The sequence below is a fragment of the Epinephelus moara genome, chromosome 24, assembly GCF_006386435.1.
Source record: "Epinephelus moara isolate mb chromosome 24, YSFRI_EMoa_1.0, whole genome shotgun sequence".
Lineage (NCBI taxonomy): Eukaryota > Metazoa > Chordata > Actinopteri > Perciformes > Serranidae > Epinephelus > Epinephelus moara.
The window spans coordinates 38,084,726-38,100,810 of record NC_065529.1 but is presented as its reverse complement, the minus strand read 5'-3'; the positions used below and the strand labels follow the sequence as shown (position 1 = coordinate 38,100,810).

Genomic DNA, 16,085 nt, shown 5'->3' with positions numbered 1-16,085 from the left:
ATTTGCCATTTTAAATTGGACTGCTTATCAAGCACATTTGAATGTCCTCGTTTCATCAAGATTTAATTTTCTCCAAATGATTTCTCTCTGCTCTAATCGCTCTGATAAGACTGTGTTTCATATCAGCCGTGATAATGTTCTCCATAAAAGAAACATGCATTACTGGACTGATAAGCAGTAAGAAGCCAAATTATTTGCAACACAATCAGCACACATGGAGACAGTAGAGGAAGGCGGAGGGAAGTTAAACGAAATGCAGCGCTCCTGCTCCGTATGTGCACAATCTCAGGGTTGGAAGCTGGATGTAGAAGTGGAGAGGCCCTGGGACTGAGATGTTGATAAAATATTAACTCACACAGGATATTTAAAGCCTCTGACATTCTTTCCCTGGCCGGCATGTTGGGAAAGGCGTCTGCCAGATGTAGCCAGCAGCAAGGATGCAGTTTTCACCTTAAGTCAAATGATCAAATGATCCTGATCAAAGATTTACTGCACTCATTTGACCACACAGTGGGTTGAAAGCAAGTTCAATGGCTGTATAGTTTAACAATTAAATTGTTGTTTTAATCCATCATAATTACACATAAATATCAGCCAATTTAAATAAAACGGAGAGCTGATGAACATAAACTGTTCCTTTGATGTTTTCAGCAGCTTTCACGTCTCCTCTCAGGTTTCATAAATGTACACTGCATCGCCTCTGTTCATGAATGTTTTATGTTCATGGTGTGTGGTGTTTTGATGCCATTTCTCCGTGCTGCATTCTTGACCAAGGCTCACTTTAAACACACAATGTGGTGGTTCCTGTGACCACACTGGTATTTAAATGTAAAATAAAATGCAAAATGAACCTGAAATAATTAAATTAAAGTTAAATAACACTGTTAAATCTTGACTAAGTTGTAATTAATGGCTTTATTATTGGTTAATTGGTTTCCAGATCAGTTATGACATTGGTTTTTCTATAATGTACTCCCACTAAAATATTTTTCAGTATGCCCTGACCAGCAAAAACCAGTTTTGGTCTTTTTAAAAAAAATTAAAAGATAAATATAAATAAATTAAATTACTTATATTATTATTATAATTTATAATGATTATAAATTAATTATAATAATAAATGTAAAAATTGTAGAAAAAATTATATCAAATTAAGAGGTACGATACAGCACTGCACCATCATCATCGTCATCATGAGATAACACTAAGATAGCATTGTAGTAACAATAAACTGCATCTTTTTGATAAGCTGCACTTGCAATTTAGTTAGATAAATATTTTAAGAATATTGCATGACTGATATTTTTTTAAATTAACATTAAAATAATAATAATAATAATAATTCACGTACCCCCTGCAATACTCCAACACACCCCGAGGAATACAAGCATCCTCATTTGAGGAACACTGAGTTATGATTGCTATGACGATATGATGATTGATATTAGGTAATGATGCAGTTACAAATGTTGGTAATACATTAAAATACTTAATAACCCATCATACTTTGGGAAATATAATTATTTGAGTTAGATGACAAGATTAATACCACTCTCATGTATGTAGGCCTACTTTAAACAGGAAGCTGGAGGCATTAGCCTGTTAGCTTAGCTTGGCATAAAGACTGTAAGAATTAGGAGACAGCGAGCCTGGCTCTGTCCAAATGTGATAAATTCGCCTATCAACACGTCTAATCTCGTTTGTTCACTATGTACTGAAAACCAAAGTGTAAAGGTACAGTCACATATGAGTAAAATTAGCACCAGCGAATATTTGCCTCCCGTTCGCTTCCATTCGATGCAAGCAAAGGGGTATATAAAACATTTGCTTATAGAGTGCCGAAGTCACGCCCCTTCCGGTGAAGCTCATGGGACCTTAGATCAGAAAAAATATGAATGGCAGTGAATGAGGAGAGAAATATTATCTTTTGGTCCCGTTTGAGTTGTGACATGAAATCCAAATATGTCGTTAATGAATTTAAAACATTAAAACAACAAATTTTAAGGTCAAGAAAGTCATACTTTGTGGTAAAACTGTTGAGATATAAGCTTTTGAAAAAACGTAATTAGAAAGACTACACAGGAGGCGGTTGCGTATGTGAACGTCATAGCTTTCGCTCGCTTCCAGCAGCTTGGAGTGACTGCAACCTGGCACAAAACACACAGACATCTTCAATCATAAAACGATTAATCATAAAACAGTGGAATTTCAGCGGGGAGGCCAAGCTGCAGGAAGCGAGCGAAAGCTATGACGTCACATACGCAACCTCCTCCTGTGTACTCTTGAGTCTTTCTAATTAAAAAGCTTATATCTCAACAGTTTTACCACAAAGTATGACTTTCTTGACCTTAAAATGTATGTTTTAAATTCATTAACAACATATTTAGATTTCATGTCGCAACTCAAACGGGAACAAAAGATAATATTGTTCTCCCCATTCACTGCCATTCATATTTTTTTCCGATCTAAGGTCCCATGAGCTCTACCGGAAGGGGCGTGACTTCGGCACTCTATGGCAGCAAAGCAAATTAGCATCTTTGCATCACGTGGAGTTCAACTTTGGTGAACATTAACTGCTAAATCGCAGCCTCAACCAAAAGCAAAGGAGTATGTGTGGAGGAGATACTGGCTGTTACCGTGTTTAACCAGTCGATAATGTGAAATATTGGCCATGAAAAATACAAACTGCCCCATATGAGAGATGCTGTGTGGCTGGTGGTCAGTCAGGAGACAGGTATGAAACATAAGAAATGGAAAATGGAAACCAGTAACATCGTATTTTGTGGTATTTATTAGCAAGCTAGCTCAAATTAGCTCGCAAAATTAGCTAGCTAACAAGCCCTTTGTTGGGTCACACCCAGCACTGCCTGTATTTGCTCATGTGTGACTGTGCACTAAAGTTACGGTTTCATTTGGGTGTTGGACTATTTCTTGGCAGCAACTAGCAGAGACTTAAACTAGCTAGCTGCTTCCCCCTGTTACCAGTCTTTACGCTAATCTAATCTAAACTAAACTAAACTAAGCTAAACTAAGTGTCTCCTGGCTGTGGCTTCAAATTGAATACAGATATTACAACTTATCAGCCCTTTAAAAAATTTAATTCAATAGCAGTACCCTGCTCCACATTAAGACATGTCCTGAATTTTAAGCTTGCAGGGATTTGTTGTTTTTCATTCATAAATCTCTCCACACTAACCCTCTAACCTCGCGGCACAAACAGCTTGGGGCTCCTAAACATGAACTTCCTCCATTAGACTCCATATGTTGTCACCTCAGATGACACAGGATCACCAATCCTGCTTCCATTACTCCATTACATAAGTCACTTCTCCCACGAAAATGGTTCTCAGTATTTATCAGCTCCTCCAAACCTCAGGTCAGAGTCATCATGTACTAACAAACACCACACACTGACACCTGGTAGTGATGCTTACAGAGCTCTGCGACCTGATAATCACTGGTTTCCCTGTGACCTCTCCACGCTTTGTTTATTGTCATTATGTAAAAGAGGATTTTCTCCAGTTTCCATACTGGTCTGGTGTTTCATATAACCTCATGTCTCCTGGTTTTGTGTGTGCTTGTGAGCTCAGGATCATCTGGTCACTGTGTGCTCTCACAGGTTCACCATCCTCTGTGTGAGATGGGATGTACGGTTGGCTGACCTGAACCCAGCCCACTAAACGAGGCCATCTCACTATATGAGTGTATTGATCCTCCGTATGACTGTGGATGGAGCAGGCGTGGGTATGGTCCCATTATGTCTGGAAACCCAACACTACTATTACTTATCTCACCACTAACAGAGACTCAATTACTGATTAGACCACCAGAAACCTGCAGAGTGTACAGAACATATCCTGATGGTTCTTTTATTTCAAGCAGCAGTGGACGGTAACCCAAGTATTCAAGTACAATAACGAAGTAACTATACTTAAGTGGAGTCATTTAATTGCATGTTACTATATACGTTAAATAATTCGTTTTCAGTGTAAAATTCTGTGCTCTTTACTCCAGTACATTTATTTGACATCTGCAGCTGATAGTTACTTTTCAATTTAAGATCTTAGGTGTAAATGTTTTCTATCATCTTTCCTATACCTTATTCTCAGTTTTAAAAAAGGATTCAAAATCTTGCGTAAAAAATAAGACTAAGCTTCACATTGTTAAAGGTATACTATGCAGGATTTTCCTTAAAAAAAGAAAGAAACAAACAAAAACCAGCGAATAGGCTCACACCAAAGTAATCCCCTTCAATCATCACTTATAACCCACTAGAAGTGTGTGGTGTTGTATTTATCTGCAGAGTCTCTGTCCTCAGCCTGTATTATCTCATTTTCTGTGTTCAGGACGTTTCTGGACACAGCTTGCAGATGAAGTTGGGACTTTATTAAAGGTAGCGACTGAGTGCAAGACCGTGAGCAGCAACCATCAAAACAGAAGGTACGAAGATTGCGGACACAGTGCTGAAAAACCAACCTGGTCTCACTTCTAACTTGTCAAATGCAGACGCATTTGACGCACTGATACATCAGTGTGAACAATCTAATAATAATGTATTACTCACAGGGGTCATTATTCTGCATAATGAGAGCTTTTGTTAATTGGAGTACCTTAGATTTTCTCGATAATACTTTACTTTAGTAAGATTTTGAATGCAGAACTTTTACTTATAATTGAGTATTTTTATATGAATGTATTAGTACTTTCACCTATTAAAGGTATACTATGCATGATCGTTGGTAACTGTTTGTAAGAGTCACTGTCATTTGGCATTTTGCCTCACCATATTTGCTTTTGGCATATTGGCACCTCTCTCTTTGATGCCTGCTGCCTATGATCTGGCACCTGGTCACTACCTTTTTATAAAGTCCTCGTCTCACCCGAGCACTGTGGCGATACACGATCATAAAAATCTTGAACACAGAAAATAAGAAGAAAACAAGAAAATCCAGGCAGAGGGCAGGAAAATACACCGCCTCACACCTCCAGTGGGACATAAGTGATGATTAAAAGGGATTACTTCTGTGAGAGTCTATACAGAAAACCCTGCGTAGTATACCTTTAAAGACTCTGAATACTTTTCCCCCCACAATAAGCTTTCTTTAGTCTAACTCTGTCTGCTGTCTGAGAAACTGATGTGTCATTACTGCGGCAACACCCCTAGAGGGCAGTGATGCTTTCTTCATTTTTCCTCATCACTGCACAAACAAGGTGCCAAGTAAAACTGAGCATCCATCTCCATTATTTTAATCTTCACTTCAAGCCAAACAACTACAAACCAGTGACTGCTACAGTATGCTAAACCAGCAACCATTAAACTCAGCAGACTGGCTGCAGGGCTGATGACTGATATCAGGGCGGTGAGTTAATGAGTGTGAAAAGATGAACAGCTCCTAATAACGGGGTGTGGTCCGGTGCCAGGGCAGCCCTGTTGGATTAGCAGCAGGTCCCACAGCGCTTGGCTCCTAATTACAAGCTGGTAAGCACAGAGCAAGCCTGTATGACTGCTCAACCGTGCTCCTGTGGGCATGCTACCATCCCTGACAAACAACACACACACACACACACACACACACACTCCTTCCCTAACAACAACAACAGGCAGCAACGGCCACCTGCAGCAGGCCCATGTTCCCGCCGCCTGTGTCCTCGGCTGGGCTGCTCCATCCCGCCTGCCTCCCTCTCCCTGTTTGCCCTGGTTTCAGCAGAGCGAGCTGCAGAGTGCTGCACTGCATCGCTGGATCAAAGCAAGACTAATGACTACAGCAGAGATGTAGCTACAGCACCGAGGCCCCAAGTGTTCGCCGCTCGCAATGTAGGGCTGTAGTTAAACCACACGCTGGACTAAAGATAGCAGGTAGCACGAGACGTGACGGCAGCTAGCTGGGAAAAACTGTGCAGGTGTAGATGTGACAGAGAAGCAAGAACATATATCAGTGTGTGTTACATCTGCTTGCAAAGGCAGGGGGAGATTTAAGGGAGGGATGCAGGAGACGTGCATTTGTACCCCCTCATAAAATCATTAAAAGCAGCAGATGAATTTTATTTTGGTGAAATAAAAGACATCTACACCTTGAATATTCCCCAGAACGCAGGAAATAAAGCATTTGACACTCAAAATTTCCTGAAGACCTCCCCAGTTTCATATGCCCTTGTCTGCTTGTGTCACCTTAAATTGCAGAGGCTGAATATACAGATCTTAAAGACACAACACACCTATAAGACAAAAAAAACACTGACTACATGCCATTTTCTGCTGTTGTCTTGTTACACATGGATGTCAGGACTACGCCGTCGCCAAAAGTTCACCGTGACGGATTTCTTTAAGAATTTCTCCTCCTCTGCCATCTCCTTTCCACCCTTCTCTCTCTGTCTCCTCCTCTGCTCACGTTCATGCTCATCCTCCTCCTCCTGCTCCTATCTCTTTCTCCAACAAAACGGCTATTAATAGCAACACCCTGCTCTCTCTTTTAACTGCAGGGAGCATATACCGTGCACTTAAAGGGAGGAAGAAGCTGAAGATACCGGGAGGCGTTTGAAAATGTCCTCCGCGCTGCCCGCGGGCTACAAAGACGCTGGATGTCCTAAGAATAACAACAAAGAGGCCTCTGATCGATTCATGGCATTTTGCATCAGCGCAGACGCTCATGGGCTAAAATTAGCTCCTCAAATCATTTGCTGACTAAATACCTCGTGAACAATGTGATGTGAGGGAAGAAGGCTGGAGAAACATTGGCAAAAAAAACACCTCTCACATATTTGCAGCAGCAGCGAAAATCACATTATTTTTAAGCAAAGAGGCGACACAGAAGAAACACACTGACCACAATGTTCAGTTGAATTATTATTGGCTTCATTATTGATATTACTTTGTCAGGGTTATGAGCATTTGGAAGGATTATATGCATTTTTAATTTCACATGTTTTTCTTGTCCATTCTTGTTTTGATTGTCCTTTTTGTCTTGTAAAGTGCAGATAATACTACGATTTTAAATCCAGACTTCACATACAGTATTATAGTACATGGTTTTTGCTCCATCATCCATTGGTTATTATTTACATTATTCTCTCACATTTCATTTCATAGAAAGAAAATCCATTATCCACTGTACCAATGTTGATGGATGTTTTCAGGCCTCTATGATATGAGGGAGGATGAGGGGTGGTAGGGAGGGAGGGAGGGAGGGGGGGGGTGAACAACTGTACATATTGTTTCAGTGGATGCCACACTATCAGGCTCTGGGGCTCAAACCAAAAAGAAAAAACATCCGTCCTCAAACACATGCATACGGATTGCATATTGATCATCTTGTTTCCCATATGTATGAGCTGCTTGTTTTTGTTGTGTCGGAGCCTTGTCTCTCAAAGAGCTGACGTCGCAGCTCAAACAAACAAAAGTTCAGAAAGATCATATTCACATTCAGCCAACGTGTGAGTGTTTGACGTACAGCAGCAGAATATTGCAAAGTGTTTCTCTTCTGCCTGATAGGTTCGTTTCAGATGAGCTGTCAGCTCTCAGGATCGACGTGCGATTGGTGCCGGATAAAAAATGAAAAATAATATCTGTACTTAAACCTTCTCAACTACCAGCTAATAACCATTCTCTGCATAGATTTCTCAGTGAAGTCACTGTTGGGCACCCTTCTCATGGAGTGGATTTGCTGGTGGGTCCCTCAGCGGGTGAGAGATGACTTTTTTTTTTCTTTTTAAAGTTTTTTAGAGGCTGTGGTGCACCCTATAAAGCAATACATTGTTTTCATTGACTTTGTTTCCACTGAATAAAAACATTTCACAGATTAAATCTGCAGGTTTACACATGAGGATGATTCTTCTCGTCTTTGTGCTTTAAGCTGAAATAACTGTTGATATTCCGACACCTAGCAGCCCAGTTGCCAGAAGGAAATGATGGCATTGTGCGTTTCTGCAAACCACAAATATGTTACATTTGTCTGTTTCATATCAGTGTTTCTAAAGTGACATAGTATAGGAGTTGACTTTATCATCAGGAGGTGGAGGGGATGGTGGAGGGCGTAAAATATACGCAAGACAGCTGTCAAGCTGCAGACTGCTGCAGACCACTGTTCCAGACCAACAATCAAAACCGGGGATTTTTAGTGACACATTTGCCAAATTTAGTGACACCAAAACCAGGTGTTTTTGGTGGAACAGCTGCCAAGCTGAAGACCACTGCAGACAACTGATCAAGACCAACAAGAAACAAATCCAGGTGTTTTTTTAGCAAGGCATCGGCAGCATTTCCAGCCACAATTTTGCCACCCACACCAGGTGTTATTTGGCGAGACATTATGCATTTTAAGCCACGACTATGCCACCAAAACCAGGTGTTTTTTTAGTGAGACATGGCACATATTCAGCCACGATTGGGCAACCAAAGTCTAGTGTTTTTTAGTGAGACATCAGAAGCATTTCCAACCATGATTGTGCCACCAAAACTGGGTGTTATGGGGCAAGACATTAGCACATTTTCAGCCACAATAGCACCGCCAAAACTGGGTGCTTTTTAGTGAGACATCAGCACCATTTCCAGCCGTGATTGTGCCACCAAAACGGGGTGTTTTAAAGCCAAACATGATCTTTTCCTAACCATCACCAAATGGGTTTTGTGCCTAAACATAACCACTCATTTAAAACCCTTAACTTTTGGTTTATCCACTACATCATAATGAATAAATGTTAGATATATGTGGTCTGCAGAAACGTACAATATAAGCGAAACAGCTGCATCTGCAGACCTCTGCAGACCACTGTTCAAGACCAACAAACAACAAAACCAGGGTGTTTTTGAGCGAGACATTTGGGCATTTTCAGCCACAATGATGCCATGAAAATCATGTATTTTTTACTGAGACATTGATGGCATTTCTACCTGCAACTGTGCCACCCAAACCAAGTGTTATTTGGGGAGACATTGGCACATTTTCAGCCACTAGTGTGCCACCAAAACCAGGCATGTTCTGGTAAGACATGCTGCATTTTTAGCATCAACTGGGCCAACAAAACCTGGTGTTTTTTAGTAAGACATTGGCGCATTTCAAGCTGCAATTGTGCCACTATAACTGGGTGTTTTAAGCCATACATGATCTTTACCTAACCATCACCAAGCGTTTTTTGTGTCTAAACATAACCACATGTTAACCACAGTGCTGTCGACACATAAAAAACCCCTTAACTCTTATCATATCCACTACATCATAATGTACAAATGTTGCGTATCTGTGATCCGCAGAAACATACAATTCCGACTCTGGCGATTGGGCTGCATCTTGCATTGAACTCCAGTGTATGAGTTGCTACAGTGAATTTGGCTGAGGTACAGTGACGTGCCCAATTTCCAACACAACAGATAAATGCTGAATGTATCTGCAACATTTATCATAAATATATGTCCAAAAAAAATGCAATGAAGACAATAGGATACAATGCATCTGCATGCATAGACAAATATTTTTGGTCAGACTGTGAGTGTTTCTCTTTTCACATATACAGATATATGCAAATGGCTGTTGCATAAATGCAGCTGTACAACCAGGCTAAGACACTGACATTCAGTGGTTCTCTCTCTTTCTCTCTCTCACACACACACACTCTCTCTTTCTCTCTCTCACACACACACACACACTCATGCACAGACAACTCCTACATAGCTGCGCATCAACACACCCACAACAATACTCAACTGATGATCAATAAGATCTTGGTTGGACTGTGGAGGTCTTAAGGTTCATTCTTTCTTAAAAAAAAAACAAAAAAAAAACATCTATGCCCTCCACACACAGACGACCCCTCCTCCAAAGGATTATGGTAATATTGCTAAACAACTTATTTAATCAGGTCCTACCTCCAGTTACAGACCATTTTAACATCTAGATCCACCTTCATGCTACTCCTGGGAAAGCAACGCATATAAACTGCTCCTGTTAATTTACTAAAATTCTCTAAAAACCCTTTCAGGGTTCGTGAAAGCATACACAGGTCTGGACAGAGAGAAGACTTCAGAAGCCTCATGTCAGGCAGTTGGACGAGGCATCCTGAGCACACGTTGGCAGCGATGGCGTAAAAACATCTTGCTACTGCAGGTTAAAGACTGTAGTGAGCAGAATGAAACCCTAAGAATAAAGATGTACATCCTGGCATGACAGAATTCATTTCGACAGTTTCTTGCTACGGACCTTCTCCTAATCCATCACCTCTCTAATTACCTAAGACATCCGTGAAGAGACAAAGAAAGGTAAGAGCCTCAGGAGAGAAGTCAGAGGACCCCTAGGTTAGCCAGTATCTGCTACACTGCTGCTAATTATCACTTCCCATATTGACGTTACTGCCTTTGACTGTTACCTTGGCAGTGTTGAGCGGACGGTGGATAAATCTCAGCTGGACACAATCCTAGAATCAGAACCTAATTCACATTTGATGCCAACTTTTAAAAGACAGATTGAGCTTCTGGCATCAAAGACTTCTCAGAGGATGGCCAGACTCCATTTAAATTCTGACCAATTCAACGCCAATAAAAATCTGTCTGATACGAGACTCTGGTTGGGGATGACACAGTTTCGAAACAACGCCCCTGCCTTTCAAACTATCGTTCACAGAAGGCATCTTTATACTGAGTGAAGCAAACTTTTTGGATCTAAACGTGTGTCAGGTTTGCTGGGAAACTCACTAGTAAATAAAATGCTTTTTAGGTGGCTAGTAAGAGTGTGTCTTTGGCACTCTCAGCAGGCTCTGAAACAGGAGAACATAGAAACTGTGCTTAGAGCAATTATCATTAAAAATAAAAACATGGCAATGATCTGCGCATTGTGGAAAGGCTCTCGCTTTCTCTTAAACATCGCTATTTTAAGTTCTTTAATTCTCTGATAAAAGTATATGTGTACTGTATATGTGTCCTGTCTGTATACATATATTTATATATATATATTTATATATAAGAAATAAATATATCTATTGTAATAATTCTTTTTGTCTGGCTTCTTCTTTTATCTTAAACGCATGCTTCTAGGAATGTTTTTGAGGTCATGCAACACTAGGAGATTAGCGTAAACCCAGATAAAAAGGCAGTTCGAGGGGGAAGCGTTATTCTATACATGAATCCTTAAGTTGCTATTTTGATCATGAAGGCGTAATCATGTGACAACCCGTGAAAAAGACAGCGCTGCAAGTGTATCACATCTGCAACTGGGATTAATGTCCAAAAGTAGAGTGCGCCTGAAATCACAGCTCAGCTGTTTACAGCGACCTGGCAAACGTTTTATCGCAATGACTTCTACATGGAATGTTAATATCGACGAGGACACCGCATCCTGTTTAAGTGTAGGATTTGGCCTTATAGTTTTTCCTTAAGAAATCCCCTAACATACAGCTTTAGGTTCTTGTAACAGCTACCTGCAGGCATCCTTTTTAAAAGTGTGGATTTGTATAGAAGGCAGTGTACAGACAAATATACAGTGGTGTGATGAAGCAAGTGGCAGTCGAGAAACAAGTGGAAATTCTCATTCAGATAAAAATGTCATGCAATTTATCTACTATGTTTACTACTAACAGCACCTACCTACCTACAGGCTATCAGTAAAATCACAGTTAACCTACCTATCTATTTGAATAAGTACCGTGTTTGTGTGTGAAACTGTGAAAAACAAACAAAACAAGAAGAAACATTCAAGTTGTCCTCAAAGCTCTGCAGTAAGACCAGTTTTGGGTGAATGGACGGGGGAAAGCTTGCATTGCAATACATACAGTACATGTAAGACCAAAGCAGTGAAAAGTCAAGGCCATTCTCAGTCATTCATCAGATACTGATGTCTGCTGGGAAAAAAAGGTGTCGAACCATAAGCTAAGCGCCGATGGCTGTCATTCATCCCTTGAAATAACGTGGTGTACTTAACCACCAACCTCGTCACAAGTCACCCACGGGCCACATCAGCGCTGGAGTGGGCTCGCTTTATGCTCACACATCCTCTTATTTCTAAATGGTGTAGCGTAAGACAGTTTTGTTTCATTGGCTCCAGGAAGCAGCATATGTAGCGCGCGAGTAGGGCTCTTCAGAAAGCGCATGGCAGAGCAGTGTGCCTTGGGAAATGGGGGGACTAAAGCAGGGATTGTGTTGTGTTGCTTTTTTTTTTTTCTTTTCGAAAGCAATACTTCGTTGTTTTTTTTTCTTGCTGTGTTTCTCCCTTTTTCTTTTTGTGCACTACTGTTGGCTACTGTTGTGAGCGGGAAATTTTTTAGGCATCATTAATCTTTTTTTTTTTTTTGAAACAGCCACACACACACATAAAAGCCAACTCCATGCAGAAATGCAAAATTTTAAATTCCACTCTGACAGTTTTTCAGGAGTTTTAAGGGCAAGTTGTGAGGGGTGAAGACAGGATGAGCGAGGAGTGAGCGGATGGTCTTTGTAATTTATTTTCTTTTTTTCTTGTTCACTGTCTATCATCATCAACATCCTGAATTCTATTGCCTTGATTTTTCCAGCACACGTGAGGTGGGAGGCTGTACACCTGTCCCGTCCGGTTGCTCGGCTCCACATTTCCCGCTGTGACAGGGAGGAAAGCAGCAGACGACTACACGTCTGTGAGCATTTTGGTGATGTTTACATAGTTTGTGTTGGCCAGCGTGCAGTTGGCCGTCTTAAGGTTCTCCTCCTGAAAGTCCTCGTTGCTGTTGTTCACAGCCTCCTGGATCTCCATATAGTCCGATTTACTGATGGTGGAGCCGCTCCGGCTCTTCTTCAGCTCCTCGGCTGAATCAGCTTTGGGCACGTTGACCTGCAGGTACTGCGCCTGCTCCTCCCCTTCAGTCTCACGGTGGTAGAAGTAGTTGAAGTTGGACACAATGACAGGCACGGGCAGGGCGATGGTCAGCACACCTGCGATGGCACAGAGGGAACCCACAATCTTGCCACCAATCGTAGTCGGGACCATATCACCGTAGCCGACTGTCGTCATGGACACCACCGCCCACCAAAATGCATCTGGGATGCTTTCAAACTGCGACTCGGGCTCGTCTGCTTCGGCAAAGTAGACGGCGCTTGAGAAGAGGATGACTCCTATGAAGAGGAAGAAAATGAGCAGGCCGAGCTCTCTCATACTGGCTTTCAGGGTTTGACCCAAAATCTGAAGCCCCTTGGAGTGACGTGAGAGCTTGAAAATTCTGAAGACTCGTACTAAGCGGATGACCCTGAGAATGGCTAAGGACATGGCTTGCTGACCCGCTTGACCATCCTCTGGCCTGTCTGCGAGCTCTGTGCCGAGCGTGATGAAGTAGGGAATGATAGCAACAATATCAATAATGTTCATTATATTACCAAAAAAGCCTGCTTTGCTGGGGCAGGCGAAGAAGCGCACTAGAAACTCAAAGGAGAACCATATAATGCAGAGAGTCTCCAGGATAAAGAAGGGGTCGGTGAAGTAGGTGGATGTATAGCTGATGATTGTGGTGTTGGTCTCAGGTGAATAGACTTTCGAGTGAGACTTGTGCATATCGTCTTCGTCATTGCGGAAAATGGGGAGGGTCTCCAAGCAGAAACTGACAATAGATATCAGAATGACCATGACAGAGATTATGGCGATAATCCTAGCAGGACCTGAGCTCTCGGGGTACTCGAACAGCAGCCACACCTGTCTCTGAAACTCATTGTCAGGTAGAGGCCGCTCCTCCTCCTTGATGAAACCCTCGTCTTCTCTGAATATCTCGATGGCCTCGTCGCCCAGCTCGTAGAAGCGGATCTCCTCTGAGAAAATATCAAGGGTGACGTTGACCGGCCTTCTTAGCCGACCCCCTGATTGGTAATAATACAATATGGCGTCAAAGCTGGGTCTGTTCCTGTCAAAAAAGTACTCATTCCTCAGTGGGTCAAAGTAGCGCATCCTCTTTTTGGGGTCCCCCAGCAGAGTCTCCGGGAACTGGGAGAGGGTTTTGAGTTGAGTCTCAAAGCGCAGCCCTGAGATGTTGATGACCACCCTCTCGCAACACTCATGGTCGGCCTCCGGGTCGTAGTCCTGCGGGTGCCCCGGGTGCGCAGCCGCCTCGTCAGAGGGGTCGCCTGTGGCAACAGTCATTCTGCAGGGGGAGGAGGCCTGCACTTTTCAGTGAGTCTGGGTCCTGCAGCCTGGAGAACTGCAGGCAGGGGCCAGGAGAGGGAGGGGGCTCAACACCGTAAAGACCTGACGGCCACAGGATGTCACCTAGGATCGGACTGCATGCAGGACAGATAAAGCAAAGACAGACAACAAGGTCAGGTAAACCGGAGACATGATTCAGCACTCAATACTTCAGCCACTCAGTCCAGAGACGACAGGAATTTGCTTTAAACGACTATAAATAGATGAAAAAGAAGCCACCCTCTGAAACGACACATTTCATACCAGTTATGTAAAGTTATGCTGTCATGAGAAGGCAATCGATGCAATAATGAATCAGCCCGTGGAAACTTGAGGCTGACACTCCTGCTCCTGACTCGGGCAAATTAATATGCAAATAAGCCATCCGCCTTGCATATAAATTGCTTAATGCAGGTATGCTCAGAGGGCGAACTGGCATATAAAACATACAGACGCTCATAAATTAGGACACTGATCTGCTGCAATGGACAGAATCCACTGAAATGAATGGGACTACCTTTTTGCAGTGAAGCCATGCATGAATATGGCAATGCAGCAGGCACCAAATTCATACAGACAGCATCCTGTCTAGAATATCATAGGAAACCACTGCAGTCTAAACACAAATGTACGAGACGCTTTTTAAGATTTTACTGCCGTGCCAAACAAACACACACATACACATACACACGCCTCATATTAACTGACTTCAGTTTAGTTTTGTTGGAGCATTTTAGTCTTGAAATGGTGCCCGTCTCTGAAATATTCAAAAACATCTATAAATAATTGATCCACAGAAGGAAATAGGTTCCAAGAGAAAAACTGTATCTCGTCTGCATCATCTCCAGCACACTCAGAGTGGGAGCACAGTTTTACTGAATAAAATCCTTACACAACAAATCCATAACTGCAGGCTTATCGCCTATTATCACCAGTGAGGTGCAGATCATTTGCTGCAACATGCCAAGACTTTACAAATCTGAGCTGATAGGTGAGCTGCTTTTATCTGGATCTTCATACATACCTGCAGACATCTTTTTCATATCTGATGTGATGCTCCTGCTGGACACTGGTACCACAGAGGTGAATAACCAGCTGCGACAATCAGCTCTTGTGTCTTCAGTAAAAACAAAAAAAAATTCCAATGTGGGGCAGTCGATGATATTCACCTCATGTTGTCTGCAGCATCCTCGCCGTGTACACCCGGTACAGTATGTGCGGGTGTGTCCTCGCTTTCCCCTCCCCGACTCCTTTCCTCCGGGTAGGCTGTCGTGGGATGGCGATTGGCAAAAAAAAAGGAGGAGGGAAGCGATCAAGGAGGTGCTGGTGCTTCCCTTAATAACCAAAGGTGCTGGGATCAGCAGAATGATCTGCCTCCGCTGTTCCCCTTCCACGCCAGCGTGACTGTGTGACGAGCTGTGGCTGCAGACAGCCGCAAAGGTAAATGGTCCTGATAAGGTGCTCAGAGTGGCAACATCTGCAGGAGGGAGGGAGAGGAGGGAAAGAAAAAAAAACACGCGAGTCGAGGAGGAGGGAGAGGGCTTAAAAATATATAATCTTATTACCAAGATTTAATAATTAGTTCTGGGACACATGCATCCATAATGAATCCTCTTTTCATTTCTGTGGGCGCATAAATCTGCCGTCACTCAGCCGGTGGACGTGTTTATTTCTCATTTCTCGCCACATGAAGCAACATCTCGACGAGGATCCAGCGGCTGAGCTGCAGATCCACGCAGAGGCGTCCCCACGTTTAGTGCACAGACACAGCTCTGTGAGGCTCCTAATAGCCTACATGGTGAGCACAGCAGCGTCTAAAGACACTGACTTGAAACGACATGCATGAAAGAATCGCCCTTCGTAGTGGGCTACAAGATTATGCAATTACACCGAGCCACAGCCCCACGCGCGCACACAGACACACACAGACACACACATGAATATAAGGCGGCCTTTATGGCTCCT

The 16,085-nt window shown here is 42.6% G+C and overlaps 1 protein-coding gene across 2 annotated transcripts; it reads right to left on the bottom strand.

Annotated features, from left to right (window-relative positions):
• Positions 1-12,224: 12,224 nt before the first annotated feature.
• Positions 12,225-15,573, bottom strand: LOC126386047 (potassium voltage-gated channel subfamily A member 2). Of its 2 annotated transcripts, none has more exons than XM_050038142.1 (2): positions 15,145-15,573; positions 12,225-14,215 (listed from the first exon to the last, which is right to left on the bottom strand). In XM_050038142.1, the coding sequence occupies exon 2, from the start codon at positions 14,076-14,078 to the stop codon at positions 12,582-12,584; it is 1,497 nt and encodes a 498-aa protein (XP_049894099.1). In that variant the 5' UTR covers positions 14,079-14,215; positions 15,145-15,573; the 3' UTR covers positions 12,225-12,581. The 2 variants fall into 2 exon arrangements, with proteins under 2 accessions (XP_049894099.1, XP_049894100.1); XM_050038143.1 differs by having other exon boundaries at positions 15,290-15,573.
• Positions 15,574-16,085: the final 512 nt, after the last annotated feature.

Excerpts from the sequence above, each read along its gene's own strand:
- LOC126386047 (XM_050038142.1), bottom strand. The coding sequence starts at position 14,078 with ATGACTGTTGCCACAGGCGACCCCTCTGACGAGGCGGCTGCGCACCCG.